Source organism: Capra hircus, chromosome 5 (genome assembly GCF_001704415.2).
Source record: "Capra hircus breed San Clemente chromosome 5, ASM170441v1, whole genome shotgun sequence".
In the NCBI taxonomy this organism is placed as follows: Eukaryota; Metazoa; Chordata; class Mammalia; order Artiodactyla; family Bovidae; genus Capra; species Capra hircus.
In genome coordinates this window covers 30,349,819-30,377,123 of record NC_030812.1, presented here as the reverse complement: position 1 = coordinate 30,377,123, position 27,305 = coordinate 30,349,819, and the positions used below count along the sequence as shown (strand labels likewise).

Sequence of the window (27,305 nt, the reverse complement as noted above, 5' to 3'; positions counted from 1 at the left end):
CAACCAGCTCATCCTAAAGAAAATCAGTCCTGAATATTCATTGGAAGGACTGACGCTGAAGCTGAAACTCTAATACTTTGGCCACTTGATGAGAAGAACTGACTCATTTGAAAAGACCCTGGTGCTGGGAAAGATTGAAGGCCAGAGGAGAAGGGGACAACAGAGGCTGAGATGGTTGGATGGCGTCACCAACTCAATGGACATGAGTTTGAGTAAACTCTGGGAGTTGGTGATGAAGAGGGAGTCTGGCGTGCCGCAGTCTATGGGGTTGCAAAGAGTTGGACATGACTGAGCGACTGAACTGAGCTGAGGGATTGCCATGAGTTGTCAGTTGGTCCAGTGACCTCCCAGGGGAAGAAAAAAAAAAAATCAGTCCCATGTAGACACCCCCTTCCACCCCACCCCCACACAGGAGTAGAATGCAGGCTATGGTGATTCTTGAGCAGGGGAGAGCGCAGGCTAACAAATGGGAGCCAGAATTCTTTTAAGTATCAGTACCTAAAATGGCTTCAACCTCCTTTGGAGCCCCTATGAACAGAGAAAGAATGCGTTTGAGTTGTCTTGTTCTTTGGATAACCCTGGTCTCTTCAACAGTCGGGTATGCAGACACATGGGCAGAATGCTAGTCCTCTCTGGTGGGAAAAAGAACTAGCAGCCTAAAAAAGGGCAGACTCTTCTGGTCTCTGTTGCTGGTCGACAGGGAAGCCTCCAGAGAGGAGGAAGCAAGGCAGGACGACCTGCTGGGAAACAAGGGGGGATGGGAAGTAAGGTATGGTCCCCTTTCTCCATACCCCTCCCCCAATCTGGAGGCAAATCACCATCTGAATAGAGATATTTCCCAATAAGCTCCTGGAACCCTTCCTTTTATTAGCCCACTTGTAGGGAAATGTTATGACCGTGCCTCAGCCCCTCATCTTGCCAGGCTGGGCAAGCAGATTATATTACAATTTATAAATAGAAAATAAAATAAAATAATCGAGTGGGGCTGAGGCACTGGGGAATAAGAGGAGAAATAGTCCTCGTCAAGGAGTATCCATCATCAACCCCACCACCTACCTAGGACCCAACCTCTCAATTAGAGGTTGCCCTAAACCATTTTCTCCCTACCCCTCCCCCCAGTCAGCATTGTCTGCCGCGCATATCCCCGGATCTCAGCCCGCACGCTCGCGTTTAGACGGGTGCCACGAGGTTTCTATGCCTGGAACGCTCAGTCCAGCAGCTCCTCAGCCAAGCGATAGAGGAACCGAGAGTACCAATGCATGCCAGTCGGCTGGACGGCCCCGCCCGGAAGCAGCGCCCCCAGCGCGTGCAGCAGGCGCAAAGGAGCAAAGGCGCGGTGAGCCCACTGGTGACTTTCCAGAACCGCGTAGCATGAGGCCAGGACATCATTGACCAGCAGCGTCCCGTGCGCTGTGAGCGGCGCGAAAACGCCCACCGCTTCCTCCCGCGCTACGCGGGCCACGCGCGCCGGCCGAAGGGCGTCCCCGCCCGGCGCCAGCACCGAGTCCCCCGCGCGCAACCGGCGCGCGAACACCGGTGCAAAGTCGCCTGGCGCGGGCGCTGGCCCCCGAGCCGCGAACACCAAGTGCCAGGGCGTGAGCAACAGCTTGCGCGGGGGCCGCTCGGTCTCCACCGCTACGAAAGAGGCCCGGCGCTGCAAGTCCCGGTCCAGGAAGAGCAATACGGGCGTGGGCACCACCCGGCCGGCCGCGTCCGCCGCCAGCACCCAGTCTCCGCGATGCAGTTCCCGCAGCCCCTTCCGCTCGCCGCTCCGCAGGCGCACAGTGGCATTTCCCGGAAAGCAGCCGCCGGCCCTGACCGCCAGGGAGTTATCTGCAAGGAACAAGCAGAGAGAGGGCTGAAGACCAGCGGTTCCAGAATGTTAGTAAAGATTCTGAAGGACGTCGGTCAAGCTCAGAACAGACTTCACCAGTCCCGGAACAACAAGCACGTCCCCCCGATCGGGTCCCAACCGGGCGGAAATGGAAGGCTGGTTTAACAACGCCAACGCCTCTTTGGTCTCCCCTAGGGTCGCAACCGGGTTGTGCACCCTCAGTTTCTCGAAGGGACCTCACCACCCACCCCCTACTGTACCAGCTTTGACCGACACGTGGACGTGGTTGCGGGACTCATAGTAGACCCAGTCGAAGCCGGCTTCCACGGCCAGGCGCGCCAGCAACCCATACTTGTTGCGGTCGCGGTCGGATGTGGTGATATCCAAGGCTCGTCCTTCATAATGAAGTGAGTCCTGCGCGTGGTGGCCGTCCTCGTCCCAGCCCTCGGTCACCCGTAGGCGCACTCCGGGCCACATGTTCATCACGGCTATGGCCAGCGCGTTCACCCGCTCCTTACAACGCTGGCGGGGAATAAAGTCAGTCTGCTCAGTACCACGACTACCACCACGGGGGCAAAAGCGACCTGGCCCGGAGAGTTGATTCTTGTTCTCCCGCCGCCCCCCGCCCCCCACCCACACCACTCCCTCCTAGATTTTGAGTGCCCTGGGGAAGTGAGAATCTGAACGGGTGTCGTCGCTAATCTACGCCTTCCAGGGTGGCTTTGCGACCTGCGGAGTCACCCTGAGGTTGAAAGGGAGCACCAAACCTACTACTTTTGATTTCTGCCCTTCATCCCTAGTTGAACCTCAGCTCAACCTGGTAGAGGGCAAGAGAGCGGGTAGGAGCTTGGTCAAGGAAGGGCTGAGCAGCCTGGCTCCGCGAGAGGAGCCCCTGTTTTAGCCTGGCCCCCGCCCCAAGCCCCGGCCGCCCTCCCTCCTCCTGATTCATCTTTTGTTTCGTTGCCTTCCCTGGCACCGGGCACCGCTTCCTTCCTTCCTTCCTCCTCCTCCTTTCAGCCCCTAGCATTAACCCTTTCGTGGTGCGAGTGCCCCCCACAGAGGTGCCCAAGCGGAGCCGTGCGGGATCTAGGCTGCTGGAAAAAGGGCTGGGGTGGCGGGGGCTGCGCGAAGTACAATGGCCATTCTCCGGGATGACTTAACCGAACGAGAATCCCGGGCCGAGTCCGGGGACGCGCCGGGAGAAGCGGACTCAGCAGCTCCATCCACAAAGGCGCTTTTCAGTCGCCCCGGCGCAGGGAGAGGAAAGGGCAGAAAGCCGCGCCCCCCATCCCAGCTCCGGCCCGCCGGGTCCCCTCCCCCAGCGCGGCCAGCCCTCCCAGTTCCAGCTCAGGCTCTGCCAACCCTTGAGAACCCCCCATCGCTCGGTCTCTTGTTCCAGAGACCGCGCAGAAAGGCGTGGGAGTAGCACCTGAGACAAACGCGAGCTGCCCTTGCGCGGATCTGGGGGGCCCCCTGCAGGGTGGGAGTGGAGAGGAGGAAAAGCAGCCGTGGCTGGAAGCCTGCACCGGGGGAGGGAGACCACGGTTATCTCGGCTGCTCCAGTCTGGGAGCCGGAGACCTTGGCGCGCACCACAGCACGGACCTCACGGGAGGAGGCCCAGAGGACCGCTTCCTTTTCTTCTCCCCGCTCCGGTCTCTCCTCGGACTTGGTTTTTTCCTAACTGGCCAAAGGGACATTTCCCCCCTGCTCTTCTTTCCCGAGTCTTCTACACCTCCGCAGGGTTGGAGAGGAGGGGAGGGGGAAGACAGGAAAAGTGGTAACTCCTTCCAACTTTTTGTCGTTTTGTCCCCTACGGAGGCCCTGAGGCCTTGACCTGCGGGGGCAGCAGCCCAGTGCAGAGCCAACTCAATGAAGGCCTTTTGCAGCCAGGGTGTGGGAGATAAGCAGGACGGAGGGGGTTCCCAGGCCTGTTAGAAATTCTCCTGGTCCTGTCCCTTGCTCTGCCCCCTCTGCTGCAGGTGGAAGCCAGAGGAAAGGGCCAGGATACTCCATGACCAAGGAGAGAAGGCGTTTCCCCTTCCCAATCTTTGGGTAGGTAAGGCTTCAGGGAATTCTTTCTCCCCTGGACAGGTTTTCCTAACAAAGTAACCTGGAAAATTATGGCAGTTAATCAGAGGAAATCCGTCCCCCACCCGCTCCTCCCACCTTCCCACCCCATACACAATTAGGTGGTGTAATGGAAAGTGTATAGGACTTAGAATCAGGAGTCCTGAATTCTAGACTCAGCCATGCCACTAATTAGTTTTAAGACTTTGATTAAATCACTTTTCCTCCTGGGGCCCAGCTCGGAGATGTAAAAATGGGAGGTGGAGGATGGAAGAATGTGACCTCCAAGTTTCCTTCCAGCTCTGACAGTTGAGATCACAGGCCAGAGGTGGTCCCTCTCCTCACACCCTAGGTTGGTGGTTAGGTTCTGGTCTGCAGCAGATGCTTAATACATAGTTGTTGAATTCATTTTAACCTTTTAATTCCAAGGAAAGTCCTTGAGCTAAACTGCGTTTGAGGGACACAGGAACCGTTTGGGTCTCAGGTGGGTCCATCTATTCTTCCCATTGGAGATTGCTTTTTGCTCCAAGACAGTCGTTTAGACTCTAGATAGATAGCTTTACCCCAGTTCTGGGATGCCTCCCTGATACCAAAGACAGTTCTTGCCCAGCCCCTCCTCAGGTAGATGGCCCTGATCTGTCCCTTGGTCACCACTTTCCCAGCCCCTTCAGTCTCTTTGGCCCTTGAGCTTTAACATTACCAGGTCAGAAGCCAGGCTAAGGGTAGAGCTCTGTCTGCTGCCTAGCCAGCTCCTGGCCCCCAGCTCACCCCAGCCCTTCCTGCCTGGCTCGGTAGCTGACCCCCGGTCCACGCCTCAGCCATTTCCCGTCTCGCCTGCCGCCATCCTCCTTTCCCCGCCCTCCCTGTCTCTCCCAGCTTCACTCTCACTAGTCCCTCCTCCCCCTCCCCAGCCCAGCCTCTCCCTGGATCCCTCTTGATCACTAAATCCAGCCAGCATAGGTGTTCTTTTTTTTGGGGGGGGGGTGAGAAGTGGAGGTAGGTCCTTGAGATCAAGGTCTCTATAGATGAAACTCAGCTCAACACCCCTCCCCGCCAGCTGCCAGAGGAGAGCAGAGAAACTGACGTGCCCTCGAGCAGGTGGGGAGAGGCCCTCCTTACCTCGGTCATCAGGCGGTCTGCGCCACTGTTCTCCTCATCCTTGAAGATGATGTCGGGGTTGTAGTTAGGCACCAGGTCCCGGAAGCGCTCAGAACCTCTTGTCACCCTCCCCTCAGCCGGCCCACTGGCACCCAGGGTCCGCTCGGGCACGCTGGGCACAAATTGCTTGTAGAGCAGCGGCACGAGCTGTTTGCGCACGTAGCGGCGCCGGCCGACGGGTCCCCGGCCAGGCCCGCAGCTCTGAGCCGGCAGCGCCAGAAGTGCCAAGCAGCACAGGGGCACCAGACTGGCCGGCAGCGCCATAGATGCAGCGGACTCGGGCCAAAAGGGAACGTTCTTGTTCTCACCAGCTCGCCCGTCACTTGGGCATCTCCCCAGGCACCACAGAGCGCAGCAGGCAGAGCTGCCCCCAGAGTGCCCTAGAGCTCTGTGGCTCTGCGCACCTGGCTGCCGCTAGCTCTGCCTACATACCCTTGGGGGGTCTGGAACCTGCTACTGACAGGCCATCATAGCAGGGAAAGGGGGGTCGTGGGTAAGTGCCAACCCTGCTGGGCTCTGCCGCCTGGCTCCGGCGCTGCCAGACCGCCCCAGCTCCGCCTCAAGTGGCCCCTGGCCCCGCCCCCCGCCCTTCTCCCAGGACCGTCCCGCCCCCTCCCACCGGGGCGGGGGCTCTAGCCGGCCACCGCTGGTCCACTTCATTTCCATCCCGGAAGCCAGGCAGGCACCTGCTTCGGAAATTCTAGCAGCTTTAATCCTTGGCTGGATAAGCATCCTTCTACCTCTAAGCTTATGTGTGGCACCAAACCATCCTCCTCTGATACTTGAATTAGATCTTTGCTCTCCCCAAGCCTACCCTGCTAGCGCGTCCCCCTGCTATCATCCAGGAGGTATGGGATCCAATTTCTGCCCAAGGCCAATAAAGCCTTTTGGGCACACAACTCCTTTCTCTGTGTCCTCCCCCAGCCTCCCCTACTTCCATCACTCCTCCTTAGCAGTAACCAGGACTAGAAGGGATGGGTACCAGAGAACCCTTTTCCCTGGTAGCTTTGTAGTCTTCTGCTAGGAGCTTCCTCAGAATCAGGAACAGACCTTCATGGTGATAGTCTGGTTCAGGACTTCAAACTTTTGCCCCTCTCTTATCCTTGCCGGATACCCAGTTTGTGGATTGGAAACTGCTGCAGGACCTGTCCAGCAGGTACTTAAAGTCATAGTCTCTAACAGGCTGATGGTCACTTCCCTTTACCTTCCATCAGGGCATCTTATTAGGGCTTCCCTGGTGGCTCAGATGGTAAAGAGTCTGCCTGCAATGCAGGAGACCCAGGTTCGATTCCTGGGTTGGGAAGATCCCCTGAAGAAGGGAATGGCTACCCACTCTAGTATTCTTGCCTGGAGAATTCCACTGATAGAGGAGCTGGGCAGGCTACAGTCCATGGGGTTGCAAAGAGTCAGAAATGACTGAGCGACTAACATACATACACACAAGGCATCTCTCTTTTTCCTTCTCCAAACCTTCCGGAGCTCTGCTTCTAGCCACTCAGGTTTCTCTCATGTCAAAGGCTTTGAAGTTGCAACACTTCACCCATTAATCTACTGTCATTTAGAAGTCTTTCTCTAAGAAGCCTTCCCTAATGTACTGACACTTGACCTCTGTTTCTTTGAGAATGAGAAATTAACCACCATTCATTGCAGTATGGTATTAAAATTATGTCACCCTTATCAGGGGGCTTCCCAGGTGGCACTAGTGGTAAAGAACCTGCCTGCCAATGCAGGAGACCTAAGAGACATGGGTTCAATCCCTGGGTCAAGAAGATCCCCTGGAGAAGGGAATGGCACCCACTTCAGTATATTTGCCTGGAGAATCCCATAGACAGAGGAGCCAGGTGGGCTACAGTCCATACGGTCGCAAAGAGTGACTGAAGCAACTTAGCATGCAGGTACATAAACACGCACCCTTACTAGACAAAGCAATTCTTAAATACAAACTTAGCTGAGTGCCTGGCCTACAGTAGGTGTTCAGCGAGTATTTGTGGCAACTACATTTTTTGTATCTCATACTCACTCAGCTCCATGGCTAGTATTCACAGTAACCTGTGTACCTTAGAAAAAAGCAGCCCTTCCTCAAGTCACTGGCTTTCCATTTGCAAAAAAAAAGTTGTAGTAACCATGCACACAGTGACTAAGAGGTGAATGGTGCCCCTGCAAGCTGTGCAATGTACAATCTGCATAACCATGAGCAGAAATGTTGTTCCTACCCCTAAGATAGCAGGAGGGCTTGCAGAATATTCAAGGCACTGATAGCCTCTGGAAATACAGAGTTAGGCTCTTCTCAGAGGTAGGAATCACAAACCTTTGTCAGGCAGCCCCTTCTTTTACCTCTTCCTATGCTGATGCCTATTTACCCCCAATAAACAAGGCACCCAAGAAATAAGGCTTGGGTATAAGGAAAAGTCAGGTGACCAGCCAGGCTTTAGCAAGGCCAAGGGAGGAGGAGCTTCCCACTGCCTGACTGTATGGCCTAACACCAGACCCAAGTCCCCAGAATACAGATAGAGGAGAGGCAATGAATGGTGGGAAGGACCCCTCTATTTCCCTCTGTAGACTCAGGACTGGTGGGAGCAAAGCTGTTCAAACAGACACAGAGACAGGACCTTTAAAAAAACCAAAGAAAACCCTGGTATCAACTTTATTGCTGATGGTTGTGGCCTCTTCCTCCCTATGCCCTCGTCTCTCCGGCGGTCCACAGCCCCTCCAGGATAGCACAGTGCTCTTAGGCTCTGCTGGGCCAAAGGCAAGGGAAGACACTCTGCCTCCCAAGTTGGCCACTGGCTCTGACCCTCCCTTGCCCCCACCCCACCCTATTGCACATCAAGTCATGTAAACATGGCTACGGGCATGGCCCTGAACAGCAGTGAGGCAGATTGATGTGTAAACAGATTTGAGACCAGGAGCCAGACCCAGTCCCCAGCCCCACCCCATGCTGGGGCCCACAGTTAAACCTAGAGAAGCAAGGGGGCCTGGTCCCAAACTCTGGCTCAGATTACGCAGCAGTGCAGAAGGCTCAGCTCCTCTCTGCCACCCACCCTCTCAGATTCCAGGTCCTGAGGGCCACCCACCCCTGGGCGCCTCTCCAGGCCTAGGCAGCAGATGGCAGTGTCCAGGTTTCTCCCTCCCACCCCCAGCTGGAGGTCACGGGTGCTGGGTCTTCTTAGACGCCCGGGGGAAACCAGAGACAGGCAACGGTAGTCTGTCCAGCCCTGGGGAAGAGGAAGGGGGTAGTCAGAAGCAGGGTTTAGGTCATTCCTCAGAAGCCACAGAATGGGTGGTGAGTATGCCATCTCCCCTGCTTGGGATGACCACTGTTCCAGACAGTTCCACCTTACAACCACCCCACCAGCCTCGCCCTAACTCCCTCTCACCAAAGGCCCGGATCAGCTCTGCCCGCACAGCTGCCGTGAAGGTCTTCACCAGACAGAGAGTGGTGAGGCCCGCAAAGGCTGCATTGTAGAGGAACACGATGTAGAAATTGCCCAGCCAGTTGAAGCGTCCAAAGTCACCCAGCAGGTCAAAGCGAGTGAGCCCTGAAGTACAAAGGCCAGGATGGGAGGTACGCTCCCCAACCCTTCCCTGTCTCAGAGCCGAGCTTTCTGCTGCCTCCTGGTGGCCACATCTCAACACTGCAACTGATAGGTTGGCTTCTACACATTAGTTGTTCCTACATCCCAACTTGTCTCAGGGACAGTTCAGGGCAGTTGAAGCAAGTGTCTCTGCTTGGCTTGCTCCAACTTCCCTTCCAGAGTCTGGCATCCTCTCCTGCAGTGTGTGTGTGTGTGTGTGTGTGTGTGTGTGTGTGTGTGTGTGTTGGGGTTGGGGGAATCCCCTCTGGCTCCAGGTGTCCCAAGGAGCTCCCTGGGCCTGCTACTTGCTCCTGGGCCAGAAACCTCAAGCTGGTCACCAAGTGTTCTTTTTTAGTAGACAGAGCAGTGTGGCAGCTGAGAAACTGGGCTCTTATTATGGCTGCTTTGGTTCATATCTGAACTCCACCCCATCTAACTGTGATCTGAAGCAACTTCCTTAAACGTCTGTGCCTGTTTCTTTAACTATAGAGTAGGGAATTAAAAAAACAAGTAGACAAAATAATGGGACTGTGAGACTTAAATGAGACAACACACCTGAGGAGCCATATGTGCGAGGCACTATTCCAACACTTACTGAGCCCCTAATAATAATAATATAAATATCATAAATTAAAATTCTTGAGCCCCTACCCCACTTAAAAAATTTTTCCTACCAGCTTCCAACCTAAAAGGAACTAACTGCTGGACCCACAGGCCAAGTATCCTAAATCCCAAGGCATAAAGTAGAAATGGTAGAGTAGAGAGAATATAAACTCAAAAACCAAATAGAACTGATTTAAATACTAACTAAGGCTTCCCTGGTGGCTCAGTGTATCTGCCTGCAGGGTAGGAGACCTGTGTTTGATTCCTGGGCCGGGAAGATCTCCTGGAGAAGGAAAAGGCTCCACACTGCAGTATTCTTACCTGGAGAATCCTATGGACAGAGGAGCCTGGCAGGATACAGTCCATAGGGTTGCAGAGAGTAAGACATGACTGATAACGTCATGGATGATAATGGCGGGGGAGGTGGGGAGCCTACGCAACTCCCCTACTGTGAACACTTTTCCCAGGTAATGCTCAAAAGTGTAACTAGTTTACCCTGAAGTAGTAGGGGAGTCGCATAGGTTCCCCTTCTCGCCTACCATCATCTAGATCCTAGCTCTAAAGATGGGAGGAGAGTTGAGCTTATCATTTGATACCCAGTGTGCAGAAAAAGCACTGGACTGGGGCTCAGGATACAGAAATTCCGGCCCGACTCAGCCTTGCCTCAGGCTAGCTGTGTAACTCTGGGTAAATCAAGTAGCTCTCCTGTTTCTCATCTCTAAAATGAGAATGTTGGGACTTCCCTGGTGGTCCAGTGGTTAAGACTCAATACTTCCACTGCAGGGGGCATTGGCTCAATCCCTGTGGGTGGCAAGATCCCACATGCCCTATGGGTGCAGCCAAAAGAAAAAAATTTATATGTTTATCAGATGATCCCTCAAAGAAAGATTTTGGGGAAAGTGGTGCTTCTTCACTGAAAAAAGTGGAAGTAAATAGGAGAGGCCATGGGATGTAGCAAATGGAAAAAATATGAGCTTTGAAGCAACACTACTCTGAATCCCAGCACAGCACTTTATAGAGCCTCTGTTACTCCATCTGTATAATGGAGGTAATACCTCCTCATAGGTTTGTTGTGGGAATCAGAGAGAGCAAGAATATAACGGGTCTGTTTAGTACCAGTAGCTACTCAAAACAAGCCAGTTCCCTTACCTCATTTTGCTACTTACCCAGGGTTCGAGAGAAGACAGGAAGTGCTGAGCTTAGAACCAGGAGACAGACACAGTTCCCAATTATCTGGGTGGGAGTGAGAAAAGGGGAGTGAGAAAAGTGCCCAGGGACACCCTCAGGATGCTTCTTCCACTCCCATCTGGCAGGTTCCTGGCTACCTGAGTCATGGCCGTGTCATGCCATCTGGGCCGCAGTCCCCGGAACAGTGGAGAGCTGTAGAAGCCCACGACCGAGGAGACCATCAGGTAACTGCCACTGGGTTAGGGAAGAACTGGCCCACTCCCAGGGATCAATGCCTTGTCTCAAAGGGGATGGCCCTCTCTTCCCCCAGCCCTCCTTTTGAATCAACTGGTTTTCTTCTTTCTGAACGTCGGGCTGGCCAAGTCTTGCCCGCTTCCCCCTCACTCCCACTGTAGCTCTGCCCAGAGCCCTAGAGGAGACAGGTTTGAGGAAGAGAGGCAATGGTGGATTTCCAGAAGGATACAAGATAAGGACGACCTGAATGACCGCACCAAAGGAGCCCAGCTTGGAGAAGGAGACCTGGCCCAGGGAGGCACCCTGAGGGACAAAGAGGTGTCACTGTGCAGCACTGCCCATCGTCACCACCACCACCAGCGCCCGGCCTCCCCTCTGACCTCCCCTTCCGCCCCTCACCCAGCCTTGCTTAGGCCCTCCCCCAAAAGATGTGGTGGGTGGGCAGGGTGGGGGGGGTGTGCAGCCCTGTACCTGCATGCCCCGGGGCATGGCAGCCTCGTCAATGAGCAGCTCCAGGATGTGGATGGCCACAGTGAGCACAGATAGGCCCTGTGGGAGGCAAGGTCATGGACTCCCACCGCTGTCCCAGCCCACAGATGTATCCAAAGTTGAGAATGTTAAGAGCAGACTCTCTGGCCCATCATTTTCGGTTTTCAGTTAGCTGTGTGGAACCTCCCAAAGGTTAATGCTAGCAACAGAGCACCTTTGAGAGTATCTTATAGCAGACTTCCAGGTGCAGAAGCAAAAAGCCCAAATAGTTTTGTTTGTTTGTTTGGGGTGTTTTTGGACGTGCCACACAGCTCATGGGATATTAGTTCCCCTGACCAGGGATTGAACCCATGCCCTCTTCAGTGGAAGTGCAGAGTCTTAACCACTGGATTGCCAGGGAGGTCCCGTGCATGTGTGCGTGCTAAGTCACTTTAGTCGTGTCTAACTCTCTGAGACCTTATGGACTGTAGCCCACCAAGCTCCTCTGTTCACGGGGATTCTCCAGCCAAAAATACCGGAGTGGATTACCATGCCCTCCTCTGGGGATCTTACTAACTCAAGGATCGAACCTGCATCTCTTATGTCTCCTGCATTGGCAGGCAGGTTCTTTACTACTAGTACCACTTGGGAAGCTCTCAGGGAAGTCTCCAAAAGGCAAAAGAGAAAAATATACATCTTTCTCCAAACCAATAAGACTTATTTCCAAGTCCATGATGTAGCAAGTTGAGAGGATGGACTGGATTTTAACCTTTATTTTCATCCCAGAGCAAACCTGCATAATGGCTTAGGCCCTGTGTGGCCTTGGGTAAGTTCTTTTTTTTTTTTCTTCTTTTTGGGTAAGTTCTTTAACTTCTGTTTCTTCATCTACAAAATGGGGACTGATGTGCTTCGCAAAAGTAGGTACTCGTTGAGAGGCAGCTAGTGTTATTGAAGGAGGTCCTTGCACCTCCTTCCTTCTCCCTGTGAAGGGCTAAAGTACTCAAGGTGCTACCACTGCCCACCCCCACCAAGTCTGGTGTACGTACCGTCAGCACCAGCAAGCACAGCATGGCCAGAGGGTAGCCCAGGTTGCGCTGCCAGGCTGAAGCCTTCCGCCGCTTCTCTGTGCAGGAATGGGAAAGCAGTTTGCAAGAGCCTGGAAGGAGGAGCTTCTCTCCTTGGGAAAGCCAGGCATCCCAATGCCTACCAACCTACATACCCAGCAGGACCCTCTGTGTCTGCAGAGCCAGAACCTGTCTGTGCAGCAGTTCCATGTCCAAGGGCAGCCAGCAGGAGGTGGGATCTGGGGGCAGAGACGATGGTGCTGTCCCCCAGTCCCATCACCCCTGCCCAAGCCACGCCCATCGTGCCATCTGGGAAGGACTGTGTCTCACTACAAATCCTGCGGGTCAAAGCTGCTTCCTCAAAGGCTGAGCAGTGCAGCTGCTCCTCCAGGTCCTCCAGGAGCTGTGGGCGTCAGGAAAGGGAGGGATGGACTGTCAGAGGTTCCTTGATCATGGGAGCCCAAGAGCTCCCTGCTCACCTTAAGGATCCATTGTCCTTTTCCTTCCCCTCCCCTCATTCACCACCCTGTGACCGGTGATCTTATCCAGTCCCTCCCAACAGTCTTGTGTTCTGCTTTGTGTGTCTGGTGACCCGCTCCAGATGTTGGGGGTCAAGGATACAGGAGCCAGCAAAGGCTGTGGCCCTCTGCAAGGTGTGCGCAGAACAGCTGGACAGTGGCTTCACAGATGGGCTCCAGCTCTTCAGAAACTCCCCCGGTAGGGTCCAAGGACAAGGAGCACTACATACCCGGGGCTTGACCAGCAGCTTCCCAGTGACCGAGAACATGCGGGCGAGGCCGAGTGGGGTACACACTGTGGGGACAGGAGGCGGTCACCCGCCAGAGCCTTCTCTCCACCTCCTGCCCTGCCCGCCCCTGCATTCCACCCTCTACCGGGGGTGCTCTGGCCCCGGGACCTTCCCCACGCCCTCCCAGGCTCTGGACACTCACCCAGGAGCAGCAGGACCCCAAGGAAGGAGATGCAGGAGTAGAGGTAGGGGAGGTAGTACTCCCAGAAGTCTGGAGATGAAAGAAAAAGGACTGTCAGCCCAGCTCTCTCCTCCTGCTTACTAGGGGCTGACGGGCCCCAGAGACCAGGCAGGGGTGCGACACCGAAGTCTGTACGGGCGAGCTAAGTCATGAAGATGAGGAAGACTGGGCGGCAGGAGAGGCAGTGGCAGAGACTACAGCCAACTGCAGATCTCAGCCCCCTCTAAAGGGCACAGCCACTGTTTGGCCCAAGTCACCGGGGCCTAGTGTGGCCAGATCCTCAACCTGCTTAAGCACAACCAGAAACCTGGATATCAGTGTGAGATCTCCCAATTTCAATGGACTCATATTTTTTTTTAACTCACTGCATGGGCCCAGTGGAACACTTCCACAGGCTAGATGTGGCCTGAAGCCCATCAGTTTTGAAACTTCAGTCTAAGGGAGAAGGTCCCAACTTTCACCGCCTTAGAGGGATACATTCGTTCCAAACAGAGGAACGTGAGCTGGCTGAGGGGTGGGGAGGCAGCTGGTCTTCTCACCATAGAGGGACTCCCTGCTGGCCTTGTTGTTATCCACAATGGCAGAGGCTACCCACACCATGCCCAGGACCAGCAGAGTGAGGAGCATCAGCATCACCACCGTCTCATAGACCCGGGCCAGGACGCCCTGTGGGAGGAGGCAGTAGGTTTCAGGGGTGGGGAGGGCAGTGTGGGGATGGAAGGAGACAGGGGAGACAGCAGCCTGGCTTGGGAAGCAGAGAGGACTGGATTCAGGAGGCAACAGAGGGTATTTCCCTCTTCTTCTTCTTAGTTACTCTGTCCTCCTAGCCCGCAGTCTGGGGCCAGTCCCTCTACTAGATATTCTTCATTTGCAATCCCCCTTCCCAGACCCCTTCTCCATCCTTGTCTTGCCCTGGGAAGCTGACCCCTGAGGTCTGCATGACACCAGCTCTTGGCCCTCTTGGGGCTTTCCCAGCAGTCCAGTGGTTACGACTCTGTGCTTCCACTGCAAGGGGCATGGGTTCAATTCCTGGACTGGGAACTAAGATCCCACAAGACACTTAGAAAAATCAAGCTCTGGTTTTCTGTTCATCTTGCTCAATGGAGAGGGCTGGCAGGAGAGTCGAAGGTAGAAAGACAGAGAGGCCAGGGTGTTTTTCTGTGTTTCCTCCCACCTTTGGCACCTCTGACACTAGCTCCTCTCTTGGGTGGCCACACCTCTTCAGCTTCAACTATCAGAAATTATTTCTTCCTTTGGCTCCCTCAGGCCTAGGGATGGTAACGACTTCCTGTTGTCACTAGTGCCTCAAGCTCCTCAGTGCTGACTAAACCTCTGCAAATAGTCTCTTCATTAAAACCTCTTCAGTTGAACCATCTCAGTGGAATACTGTTTCTGGTCTGCATTGGATTGATTGATACATTCCCCGACTCACCTTTCTGGAGCCAGCAAAGCCCTCAGACTCAGTGAAGAAGTATGCAAAGGGCATGAGGAAGATGAGGGACAAGTTGGAGAAGAGAAAAACAAGGTTCCAGAGGCCTAGCGCAAAAAAGGAAAAGCAGAGATGGTCATTAAGGGGGACGCCCCAACCCACTGAGGACTGACCACGTGACAAGGGAAAGTGGAAGGGACAGGGTGATCTATGACTGACTAGCCCCAGGCTGTCTGCGTCCGCCTGACCCGGTCTGCCCCCCGTCCCCATCCTCAGCGGCAACCAGGATCGACGCACCGTGGATGAGGGAACCATTGAGCCACTGGATATAGTAGTTCCGAGGCAGTGAAAGCAGCACCTCGTTGCCGATGATAGAGAAGGGCAGGAGCAGGACAGCGCCCAGGGCGACTGCCAGGGTGAAGGTGCACAGCTCGAGCCTGGACAGAGAAGGGGTAGTGCCCCTGCTTAGCCCCAACTTTCGCTCCCCTGGGCCCAAGAAGCCCTATCCATCCCATGGGCACCTGTGACTCCTAGAACCAGCTGGAGCAATGACAGACCCAGGGAAAGAGCTGGCACTCTACCTGCTGCCTCATACCCCAGCCTTCACCTCCAGGGAAGCCTTGGCACGTGGGATGGGCACATCTCAAGAATTCATGGGAACCTGGTCACCAGCCATGTCACTTGCCCAGACTGTCCCCAGGAATGTGGTCTTCCCACAGTGTCTGTAGGGTGTGCCAGGCAAGATGCCAAGATAATGGGCCTGACTTCTCTGCTCACCTCAGGGATGTGGATTTCTGAGCCTGGAGAGAGTAGGGTCACCCCATATGCATAAGGGCACTAAGGCAGAGGGAGACAAGGGGAGTTGAAACCCAGCTTCACAGCCAAGACCTGTGCCCTAGATTGCATCAGCTCAAAAGAAGGGACACTTATCTAGTTGGTCCATGAGGGATGAGAGTGGGGGTTGCCTGTTAATTTGTTGTCTGTTGAGCCAGAGGAGTCATCTCTATATTTTTCTCTATAGGTGCTAGTGAATAATAATAGCCTACAGTTAGGGCCATTCTCTCAGAGTCAAGCAAGCCCCACCCTTGGGGGTTCCTCCTTCCCCATCCCCTGGCGTTTCCATCAGTCTGCATCCCTACCCCACCCCTTCTCTGATGGCTGCTGGGAGGTGGAGCCAAGTAGGAGGTGCTTCTAGTGACTCAGGCCCCCAGCAGACAGTTCCTGGCCCAGAGGCTCCTTGAAGCTTTCGGCCAAACCAGGCAGACAGGAAGAGCAGCTTTTCCAAGAGTCCCCAGGATGGTGTAAAGCCGGAAAAAAGCAGAAATAGGGCGGAAGCAGAAATTGTTTCTGACATCTCACTCTCTCCCTGCTCCCAGGGCCTCACTAGATCCCAGCTTCCAAAGGCTACCAGTGCCAGGCGTTGAGGCAGCAGTACTTACGCAATCTTGTTGACTGTGGCATCTTCTTCATCTACTACAAAAGACAGAGGCACGGGGAAGAGGCAGGTCATCAGTGGGCAGCTCTGGGAACCCTCTGTGTCACACAGCGCCCTCCTGCTCCCTCCCTGTCCCCTGAAGAGGGGCCTGGGCCCACCAAGGCAGAGCTGGACAGGAGGCTCAGGAGATCTCACACTATGAACCCCACAATTCACTCTGCTGGGGTGGCAGCTTAAAGATCAGTGGTCCCAGGGGGTGAGAGCATGAAATTCCCCCACTTCCCTCCTTCCCCACATCTTCTCCACCATAGGTTCCTTTTTTTTTTTAATTTTTTTAAAAATTTTTAATATTTATTTGGCTGCTCTGGGCCTTAGTTGTAGCATATGGGATCTAGCTCCCTGACCAGGCATCGAACCTGGGCCCCCTACACTGGAAGCTTAGAGTCTTAGCCACTGGACCACCAGGGAAGTCCCTAGGTTCCTCTTTGTAAGCTGAAAATACAATAAATAACCAGCTTGCTTACATTAGTGGCAAGGTAGAGTGAAGGGAAATGGGGAGAGGGGTTGGAAATCACAGAGAAAGTCCCCAGGGGAATCACACTGAGGAGTAGCTGCCTCCTTGGCTGAGGGTGCATGAAGCCATCTGGAGGGGAGGAGAGGTTCCGGCCAGGACCGGAAGATCTGGAGTTAGGAACTGAGACAAGTGCGTCCCCCTCAATCACAGAATGCCTACTGAAAGCCTTAATATGCATTCTCTGCAAAGAGAAAGGTCACCATCACCACTGGGGTCAGGGAGGTCTCTGGTCCTGGGTGTAGGAGCTCTAGGAGAGGACATGACAGAGCTTGCGCCTATGACAACATTCACTCTGCAGTTGCCCTGCTGAGGTTCACAGAGAGTTTTCACGTTAGCCATCATATTTGGTCCACACAATAACAATGGACTGGGTAGAAATTGTTAGGCTCATTTTATTTTGTAGAGAATGAAACTGAGGTCATAAAAGTTACATGACTGGCCCTCCTTCTAGACTCTCCACTATACCACCTTGTCCCTGCCTGTGGAGGAAGGGAGGCAGAAGCTCAAGAACAGACACCTCTACTTTCCCAGCAAGCAACACAGCCCTCTTCCCCTGAGGCTGCTGCCATAGCAACAGGAACACTGGCAGAGGGCAGGCAGGAGGGAGGGAAGTCACAGGTACCTGTGGTAAACTCAGCAGGCTTCTTGAAGCGGGTCAAGGCGATGTGGCAGAAGATGTAGAGAGTCGCAAACAGCAGTGTTGAGATCTGCAGCACAAAGTGAGCAAGATGAAAAGCCCGAATCCCCAAACATTTCACAGCTCCAGTGGCCTCTCTGTTAATTCCACGGGGACATTTTCCCCAAACTAGACTCCATACATCCAGGGGTTCCATCTTTCTCCCCACTACTTCCTTCTAATCAAGGCCTCAGGGGCTGACCCATGCACTTGGGGACAGAGCACTATGTCCAGATCTATGAGGGTTTTTTTCCCCAGGGAGAAAATAGTTTCAGCTGAACCCTGGTTGGTGCATGGGCAGAGAAGACTCCTAGAGATGCACATATCCACACATCTGAAAAAGGCCACAGAACCAGAGAGGATTTCTTCCTAGCACATAATTGGAAAAGCAGATTTGAGGGGAAGAAGGGGATGTCTTCATTGTGCTGACACTCCACTCCCTCTCCCTCCACTCCCACCTTGATCCAAGCTCCAGGAGGAATCGTGTTCCTAGACCAACTCAGAGCTTCTACTCTGTTTATTCAGGGGCCCTAAAAGATCAGGTCTGCTCTGGGCCAATCCAGAGTCTCTTTCATGCCCTGCCCATAATAGTAGGCTTTAATTGGGGTTCCACATCTATAAAGCTTCTAGAGCTGGGATCAAAATCTTTAAAAGCTATCAATCCATGATCCCTACCTAAAGTAATTTCCAGCTCCCAGGGTAGGTCTCTCAGGGTCTGTCCCATGCCCCTGATGACTAGTCCTCCAATGGACACTTATGGCAGGACTGAACCAGGTTATCCTACACATGCATACATTTCCACCCTACCCTGGATCCACAATCAGGGTCAGAGAATCTTGAGATGTTATTGTGTTTGAAGTGGGCCAAGAAGGCAGGATCAGTCTCATAGGTGCTCCAGTCCCCAAGAGAAGCTGACCCGATGGGGAATCTGCATTCAGCTATGTATGTAAAGAGAGAAGACACAGACCCCAGGAGAAACATGGGTCTAGGACAAAATTGTAGCTTTTAACAATAGGGAAGTAGAGTAGAATGAGCCATTTAGATTTCAGCTCCAAGATTTTTACTGCCTAGTGCTCTGCCCTGGGTGTGTGTAATAAGCAGGAAGGCGAGGGCGGGGTGGGGGTGGGGGGCTCAAAAGGTCAGGCTGGAGTTCCATGTAGGTCCAGCAGAGGCTAGGTGATTCTCTAGAGCAGGGGATTGGAGCCACGTGGGAGATGTACTAGAAGCCCTCAGGATGCCCTTGACCAGCGCTGACGTCCTCAGCTAATGGGACTAAAGGATGGGACGACATCCAGGAGGCTGCTTCTCTCTCCAAGATCTCTTCCCTCCCTGTTCTCTAGGAAAGTGGGTCTCTGGCTCTCCACTGGCTCAAGGCCTGGGTATGACTCCAGGATATGCCCAACCCTGCCATATGCAACTCTCCACCAAGAAACGCACAAGGAAAGCTTTCTGAAAGCAGATCTGGAGTTCCCACGCATGGACTGATAAACTCCCTACTTTCCAGTCCTCACAGATAAAGGCAGACCTAGTTATGCCTTGGCTCACTTTAGCCCTCCTCCAATCTGAGGCTGCCCAGGGCAGACTGGAGCCCAGTCTGAGAAAAATGAAGGACGACCCCCACAATGGGTCTTCCACTCACCAACTTCTATTCTTCTAAACTTTTCCCTTTCCCTTTAGTATTTGGGGGTGAGGGCTCTGAGGAAGGAGAGGAGAAAGGAAAGATATGAGAGTTTAGAGCAGATGCAAGAAAGATGCGATCCCCTAAGCTCCCCTGGGTGCCCCGGCCCAGAAGTGAGGAGTCCCTCGCTGTGTGACAGTTTCATCTGTTACTCTAGGTGGCAGTGAGCGAGTAAGGAAAGCAGCCAGAAGCCCTCCGTCGCACCAGGGGCAACCCTTCAGAGGAAATCCCTGAATGGCTGCGAAGCTAGGAAACTCGGCTTGCAGGGTCTCTAACGAAACACCAATAAGGGCGAGGAAACGAAGGGGACACTTTAGTTGTTCTCCATTTCTACACGGCAGAATCCACTCCAGAGAGTCCTTTCCTCCAAAGTGAGAAACCCACCAAAGATCCCTGTTCATCTCCCCTTCATCAAACATCATTTGGGTTTGAGAAGTAGTTGCAAACAAGCCTTCCCCAAGTTAAACCCATCCCTCTCCGACCATCTGACTGAGATCCGCAAGCTCAACAGATTCCCAGACAAGGGAAGACCCGCGCTCCGATCACGGGCGCGCGGGGCGGGGTGGGGGGGACAGGAGGGAGGGCGGGGTCGGGGAAGAGGCGTGTAGAGGGGAGGAACGGAAATCGATCGGCTTTGTTTATCTCGCAGCTACTCAGCTGGAGCAGACTCTAGGGATTCGCCAGCCCAAGCACTAGTCGGGCAAGGGCTCTTGGTCACTCGCCCCTGGACCAAACAGGGTCTGCCGGCGCTGTGCCCAGGGGATCTCACTCCGATCCGGACGTCTCCCTCTCCCGCGACACCCGTGCTTCTCCCCAACTTGGTCCTACCCTTCCAGCCCGGGTCCCGGACTCACAATGCACTCGCGGACCCGCTCGTGGAATAGCTGCTCTCGCACGGATAGCACTTCATAGTCAGCTCCTTCCATACTCTGCTCAGCATGACTGGGGCTGGGGTGTCTCTGGGCCCGGGGAGGACCAGCGGCGATGAAACCGCCGCCGCCAAGCACCCGGACCCAGCGAAGGAGCCTTACCTTGCAGCCTGTGACGGAAACTCGGGGTAATCTGGGGCTCAGATTCTGTCGTCTGAGCGCCCCGCCCTTAAAGGGGCAGGCACCAGCTGGCCTCGCTTTAAAGGGCCCGGGTTCCCCTCTGCTCCCTCCCCTTTAAGGTCAGGCTTTCGGTATAGTTTCAACGCAAACACCCGCCAACAGGCAAGCTAAGGGGAAGCGTAGTCTGGGTTCTATTTCACAAGAGGCCGAGTGACGACACAACGGATGGGCGGGATAATTCCAGGGAGCGGAACTCATTGGCTTCTACGGAGCTGCCGCTCTTCGCTAGAGGAACGCTGATAGGCTTGCCCCGTGGAAAGAGGCGGGATCTTTGGGGCCTACCGGTGCTCCTTCTAAAACTAAGCAACTGTCTTTTTCACGTCCCTTAGTTGATAAGCGACCAGTATGACCTTGGCAAGATGAGCCACTTGAATCAGGCCAGCCAGGTGGGATGTGAGAGTACCATAGGGATTCTGAAAGGTACCGCTGCCCAGTAACCCAAGATCCATAGTAGCTTTTTCTGAAAGTGTTTTTGTTGCGGCGAGGAACCCTCAGCCACCAAGAAATTTTCACTCAGTCACTTTTGTGGGAGCCCCTATGTGTTCTGGAACAAATACCAAAGAAAACGGAATAGAAAGCTACAGAAGTATCCACCTGAAGCTTTGTGAGGAAATGCCCACAGGGGATCATGGGCTGAGTCAAACATTAACTGACCACCGGCTATGTGCCACTCACTTTCTAGATTTTAATCTCATTTTACCTTTACCTGAACAACCCTTCAGGGAAAGGCGTGATTAGCATTTTAGGTTTTAGAAAATGTGAGAGGTTGTCACAAAATTAAGGAATGCAAGTTCCCTCCTATGACCTTGATAATGGGTACTGTTTGGGAAGTCCCACCTTCATGGACTCAAACTGTTCCTCTCAAATAGAGGGAGCATTACAGAGAAAAGAAGGCCTGAGTTTTGCCAAGCCCCCAGCTGAAGAATAAGAACGCAATTCTAGTGGCCTAGATCGTGTCCCGTTACTATCTGAGCAAGAGTTGGGGCCAGAATATACAACTGAGTTCTCTACTCTTGAAATTTCTGCAGGGCAAGTTACTTTTACCTCTTTTCTGTTTCCCTAGTGCTTTTGCCTGGAAAATCCCATGGACGGAGGAGCCTGGTAGGCTGCAGTCCATGGGGTCTCGAAGTCGGACATGACTGAGCAACTTCACTTTCACTTTTCACTTTCATGCATTGGAGAAGGAAATGGCAACCCACTCCAGTGTTCTTGCCTGGAGAATCCCAGGGATGGGGAAGCCTGGTGGGCTGCCGTCTATGGGGTCCCACAGAGTCAGACACGACTGAAGCGACTCAGCAGCAGCAGCAGCACTGATTTGCAGTAGAACCTTGAAAATATATACTTGTATATACACACATAGGGCTTCTCAGGTGGTGCAGTGGTAAAGAATCTGTCTGCCAATGCAGGAGAGGCAAGAGACGCAGGTTCGATCCCTGTGTTGGGAAGGTCCCTTGGAGTAGGAAATGACAAACTACTCTCCAGTATTCTTGCCTAGAGAATTCCATGGACAGAGGAGCCTGGTGGGCTACAGTTCATGGCGTCGCAAAGAGTTAGACACAACTGAGCACATACACAAAATACATACATTAGTGTGTGTGTATATATAATATCTATACATATGTGTGTGTATATATATAGTAGCAAGATAATGAATGGACCTGAAGAGCTGATTTCCCTTTTAGTAACCAAACTTGGAGTGAACAGAATCCAGAGGGGCGAGTGGGCAGAGATAGTAACCAAATACAGCTGGCTGGTTCCTTGGCTTTGTTGCATGGAAGGAGAAGAGAGCACAGAGAAGTGGGTTGGGCCTGCTGAATGACCCTGGCACTTATCTCAAGCAAAGTATTTTAACGATCTTGTTAAAACACAAATCTGTCCCTATTCAAAAGCCCTCAAAAGCAGTCTACTTGCACTTAGAAATTCACCTGCCTTAAAGTAAGAATACAAAGCCCCGGGAATTTCCTGGTGGTCAGTCGTTAGAACATGGCACTTTCACTACCAAGGGCCTGGGTTAAATCCCTAGTCCAGGAACTAAGATTCCATGAGATGCTAGAGGCTGCCAAAACAACAACAAAGGAACAAACAAAAAAGCCCTTGGGGGTTACAAAATGGTGACCTCTGGGCTTCCGTAGACATGCTGTGTTTTGTTCGGCTTACAGAATCTTTAGCAAATTTGAACAAATGCGCCTTGTCAGCCCAGTTGTGCATTTGAATTTGTGACCTGGGAGGAAGCACTTCTCTGCTGCTTCAACTTGGCCTCATCCTCATCCTGACCTTTCTTCAGTTCCTGGTGGACCCTGCGCATCTCTTTCCTGCCCAGGAAAGAGCCATGCTTGCTGTTTCTTCTCTCTGGAAGATTTCCCCCTTTCCCTCCTTCTTCCCAGTTCACTTTTGGTTGGCTCTGGTCTCCTTCAGATTTGAACTTAAATGTTACCCCAGTACCTTATCTAAAGCAATCTAATTTTGTCCTTTTATTTATCATTTGCATGCTAAGTCACTTCAGTTGTGTCTCTTTCCTACCCTATGGATTGTAGCCCGCCAGGCTCCTCTGTCCATGGGATTCTCCAGGCAAGAATACTGGAGTGGGTTGCCATGCCCTCCTCCAGGGGATCTTCTCGACCCAGGGATCAAACCTGAGTCTCTTAGGTCTCCTGCACTGGGAGGTGGGTTCTTTACCCACTGGCACCGCTGAGAAGCCCTTTATTTATCACAAGTTGCCATAATTTAATTTGTTTGCATTTGTTTGTTTCCCCCATATAGGTTCCTAAAGGGAAATAATCATATATGTCTTTTATACAGTTACTCTTAAACTCTTATCTCCATGTGTAATTCACGTAGGCACTCAAATATTGGCAGATGTAGTGAGAAAGATGGCAGACATTGCTGATTATCAGAAGAGCTGGGTTCTGGTTCTAGCATTGTCATCCTGGGTTCCACTTGATCTCACTTGCCAAACTAGAAGACCCTGAAGATGGCTTCCAAATTTATGAATCTAACGTTCACTGCCCTTTATAGTTTACACAGTGCAGTGACATCACCCAAGTCACAAACTGTTCCATATGATTCCTTTAGCAACTGGCTAACATAAATTCTGCTTAGAGATTTATCATCATCCAGAATGTACAACTGAAGTAAAATTTTAAGAGGTAAAATATCAATAAACAAACTGGAAAGTGCATAGTTTAAGCTTAGAACTGAGAAAAATAGAAATGAGCTTAGAACTGAGAAAAATAATCTAGAAGACTTCCTTTGAGAAAGTAGTAATCGAATTTATTTGCTTTCAGGTCCTTGAGCCCTTGTTTACAAATTTGTTGGAAGCAAAATAACTTTCTTTCCATTGCCTGTGTTTAGAATTAGCAAAAGCATCTCTGTTTACTGACTTATCACTCGGAACACAAGACACTACACATTCTCTTCTTAAACTTATCAAATCTCCCTTTGTCCATATCTTATCTTCCAAGGCTCAACCCAATTATCTTTTCTTCCATCTTTTCTTGAAGGGATTTCCACCTTCTCTAGGCAGCATCCAGTTGCATAGTTAGTTCAGTGACCAATTAGACATATATGCCCTGTTTTGGAACATTCATTACCTTGAGCTGTTATTTAAATCTTTTGTATTGTTTAACTTTACCTCCATTTGTGTCTTTTCTCCTTTCCTCTCTCCTTATAGGGTTGGAAACCTGTATTTGGCTTCTAATTCACCCCTTTCATTTCAACCCCAGTTCTTAACCCAGTGTAGTTCTCACAGTAAACAAGCTACTAGTACTAGACAATGTTTGTGGATCTGATCTGCCCAGGAGATTAGTTACCTGTTCTTAGTAGGGGAGGGGCCCCCTGGACTGTGGAGAGTAAATTTCAATGTCCTCGAGCAACACACAGAAGGAAACTAATCCAGACTGAGCCTCCAATGAATGCTAAAGATTGACAGATACTTTACAAAGATTAGTTAATTGGGTGTCTCAAGGACCTTACCAAACTGACTTTATTTATTTATTTATGGGTGAGGAATCAATTCAAAGAGATTAAGTAACTTGTACAGTTCAGTGCAGCTCAGTCATGTCCGACTCTTTGCGACCCCATGAATCGCAGCATGCCAGGCCTCCCTGTCCATCACCAACTCCCGGAGTTCACTCAGACTCACGTCCATTGAGTCCGTGATGCCATCCAGCCATCTCATCCTCTGTTGTCCCCTTCTCCTCCTGCCCCCAATCCCTCCCAGCATCAAAGTCTTTTCCAGTGAGTCAACTCTTCGCATGAGGTGGCCAAAGTACTGCAGTTTCAGCTTTAGCATCAGTCCTTCCAAAGAAATCCCAGGGCTGATCTCCTTCAGAATGGACTGGTTGGATCTCCTTGCAGTCCAAGGGACTCTCAAGAGTCTTCTCCAACACCACAGTTTAAAAGCATCAATTCTTTGGCACTCAGCTTTCTTCACAGTCCAACTCTCACATCCATACATGACTACTGGAAAAACCATAGCCTTGACTAGATGGACCTTAGCCAGCAAAGTAATGTCTCTGCTTTTGAATATGCTATCTAGGTTGGTCATAACTTTTCTTCCAAGGAGTAAGTGTCTTTTAATTTCATGGCTGCAATCACCATCTGCAGTGATTTTGGAGCCCAAAAAAATAAAGTCTGACACTGTTTCCACTGTTTCTCCATCTATTTCCAGTGATGGGACCGGATGCCATGATCTTTGTTTTCTGAATGTTGAGCTTTAAGCCAACTTTTTCACTCTCCTCTTTCACTTTCATCAAGAGGCTTTTTAGTTCCTCTTCACTTTCTGCCATAAGCGTGGTGTCATCTGCATATCTGAGGTTATTGATATTTCTCCCGGCAATCTTGATTCCAGCTTGTGTTTCTTCCAGTCCAGCGTTTCTCATGATATACTCTGCATATAAGTTGTACAAGGACTTACAATAGTAAGTGGTGTAACTTGGCCTCTCTGACTCCAAAGCCTCCTTTTCCTCCAATATTCTGCAGTTGTCTTTTAGTAGATACATCCCCCCTACTTCTCTATTCCCTTCATTACTATATTGCTTAGATACTTAGGGTGTAATAGACTGCTAAAATTTGAACTTCAGTATCCTCAAGAACCTTGGTACCTTCCAGCTTATTTAAAGGGCTCACTGGGGACTTCCCTGTTGATCCAGTGATTAGGAATCCACCTTCCAATGAGGGGAAATGGGTTCAATCTCTGATCAGGGAACTAAGATTCCACATGCCACAGTGCAACTAAGCCCTCAAGTCACAACTAGAAGCTGCCTGCTCTAGAGCCCAAACGCCACAACTAAGACACAACACAGCCAAATAACTAACTAAATAAATACAGAAATAAATATTTAGATGGATAAATAAAATAAAGGGCTCACTGTTCTGTTCCTTCTTGCGGGGCTATCTTTGAGCTTCCAAATGATAAAGATTTATTGCTGAATAGCACTTTGAGAGGAGCAGACAAAAGACCCAGGGCCACCAGTCCCAGAGGTGACTGGGGAGGGAGAGGGCAGAGAGTGGCATGAGAAAAAGTTGCTCTTTTCTTTAAATGAAAGTTTCAAAAGCTTTTCATTCAGATTATAGGTTATTTTAATTTTCTCATTGCTTATCTACATGTCCTAATTTTCCCACAGAAAACACAGTATTTACAGAAAAATTCCTGTTCACTCTGACTACCATGGGCTGAATATGTACCCCTAAAATGCATGTTAAAACTCTAACCCTCAGCATGATGTATTAGGAGGTGGGAACTTTGGGAGGTAATTAGATTCAGATGAGGTCAAGAAGTACAACCCTCCTGATGAGATTATTATCTTTTTTTTTCTGTAGCTCCATGACCTATGCAGGATCCCCCACCAGGGTTGGAACCCATGTCTCATGCATTGGGAGTGTAGAGTCTTAACTACTGCACCACCAGGGAAGTCCCAGGATTTATCATCTTTCTAAGAAGAGGAAGGGAATAGTTTTTCTCTTCTCCACAAGAGGACTCAGCAAGAAGATGGCCAACTATCTGCAAACCAGTTAAGAAGGCTCTCTCTTGACCCTGAATCTGCTAGCACCTTGGTCTTGGATTTATCAGTCTCCAAATCTTTGAGAAATAAATATTTATTATTTACACTATCACACTATCTGATCTGTGGTATTTTGTTAGACCAATCCGAATTAAGACAGGCTATAAACCTCCTTCCTTATCTCTGGTGGAATTTGGACCAGTTCCTAGAAATAGACCAGCAACTTTGGAATTGCCCTCTTGTCTAGGGTTCTAGGGAGGCCAGAAAACCACGGGTTCCCTTTAGGCAAGGCCTCTCTGGGTCTGAAAACTTTTATTGTTGTTGTTGGCAAGGGTGAGGGAAAAGGTTTAAAAAGCATGTTTTGATAGATTCTGTTCCTTTGTCCCTACCTATCTCTGCCCTCTCCAAAAAGATTTGACAGAATAGTCATAATTAAAGACTGGCTTGAGACACCAGGAAAATTTGTGAAATCCTAGTCTCTGGGAATGGAGAAGAATCTTAGAAGTCTTCAGTTCTACCTGTTTGTCCTTCATGACATGGATGGCGCTATGGTCCATTGTTGGTCCTAGCTAATTTTTACCAAGTGAGCTGTGATATTTTTATTTTGTGGTTGTTTTTGTTTGCTTTTTAAAATGTTTATTCGGCTGTGCCAGGACTTGGTTGCAGCATGTGGGATCTTTAGTTGTGGCATGTGGAATCTAGTTCCCTCACCAAGGATTGAACCTGGGACTCTGGCATTGGGACCGTGGAGTCTTAGCCACTGAACACTGCCAGAAACCCCTGCAGTGTTTTTCTTCATTCTTAGCTGTCCTCTCTGGGTTCCTGCTATTTCTGGACAATAGCTCTTCATGGGTTTCTCTTGTAATTTAAACATCCTTAGTTCTCCAAGTTGCTTTACCCAGTACCGCATCCCATTCTACCTGCCCCTTGGAGGAAGCTCTCTGGTCTGTCCATATCCTTCTTGAGGTGCCCAGAACCGGGTAGCAATTTGCCCAGTAGGGTGATCAGTGAAGAGGCTGGTGGGAATTCTCCCTTGCCTAGCTTTCCACACTGCTATATAGGAGTGCCTAAGATGACATCAGCCTGTTCTGGCAGCTGGGTCACAGCTTGACTCATGGCACGTGCGCATGCATTCGATCAACATGAGCCAGTAGAAGTTCCCACATGCCTGTATCACGAGACATTAGAGCTGGGCCAGAGAGAGGCTGAAAGATCTTATTT

The 27,305-nt window shown here is 51.5% G+C and overlaps 2 protein-coding genes across 3 annotated transcripts; both read right to left on the bottom strand.

Moving 5' to 3' along the window:
• Positions 254 to 5,617, bottom strand: DHH (desert hedgehog). The gene is made up of 3 exons (XM_018047845.1): positions 5,022 to 5,617; positions 2,095 to 2,356; positions 254 to 1,833 (listed from the first exon to the last, which is right to left on the bottom strand). The coding sequence occupies exons 1-3, from the start codon at positions 5,322 to 5,324 to the stop codon at positions 1,208 to 1,210; spliced, it is 1,191 nt and encodes a 396-aa protein (XP_017903334.1). The 5' UTR covers positions 5,325 to 5,617; the 3' UTR covers positions 254 to 1,207.
• On the bottom strand, positions 7,671 to 20,244 carry LMBR1L (limb development membrane protein 1 like). 2 transcript variants are annotated; one of them, XM_005680003.3, is made up of 17 exons: positions 19,828 to 20,244; positions 17,242 to 17,326; positions 16,050 to 16,083; positions 14,908 to 15,047; positions 14,614 to 14,717; positions 13,721 to 13,847; positions 13,143 to 13,211; positions 12,941 to 13,005; positions 12,523 to 12,595; positions 12,348 to 12,431; positions 12,175 to 12,251; positions 11,132 to 11,209; positions 10,890 to 10,963; positions 10,564 to 10,654; positions 10,405 to 10,471; positions 8,438 to 8,599; positions 7,671 to 8,275 (listed from the first exon to the last, which is right to left on the bottom strand). In XM_005680003.3, the coding sequence occupies exons 1-17, from the start codon at positions 19,897 to 19,899 to the stop codon at positions 8,208 to 8,210; spliced, it is 1,470 nt and encodes a 489-aa protein (XP_005680060.2). In that variant the 5' UTR covers positions 19,900 to 20,244; the 3' UTR covers positions 7,671 to 8,207. The 2 variants fall into 2 exon arrangements, with proteins under 2 accessions (XP_005680060.2, XP_005680061.2); XM_005680004.3 differs by having other exon boundaries at positions 16,050 to 16,080; positions 19,828 to 20,223.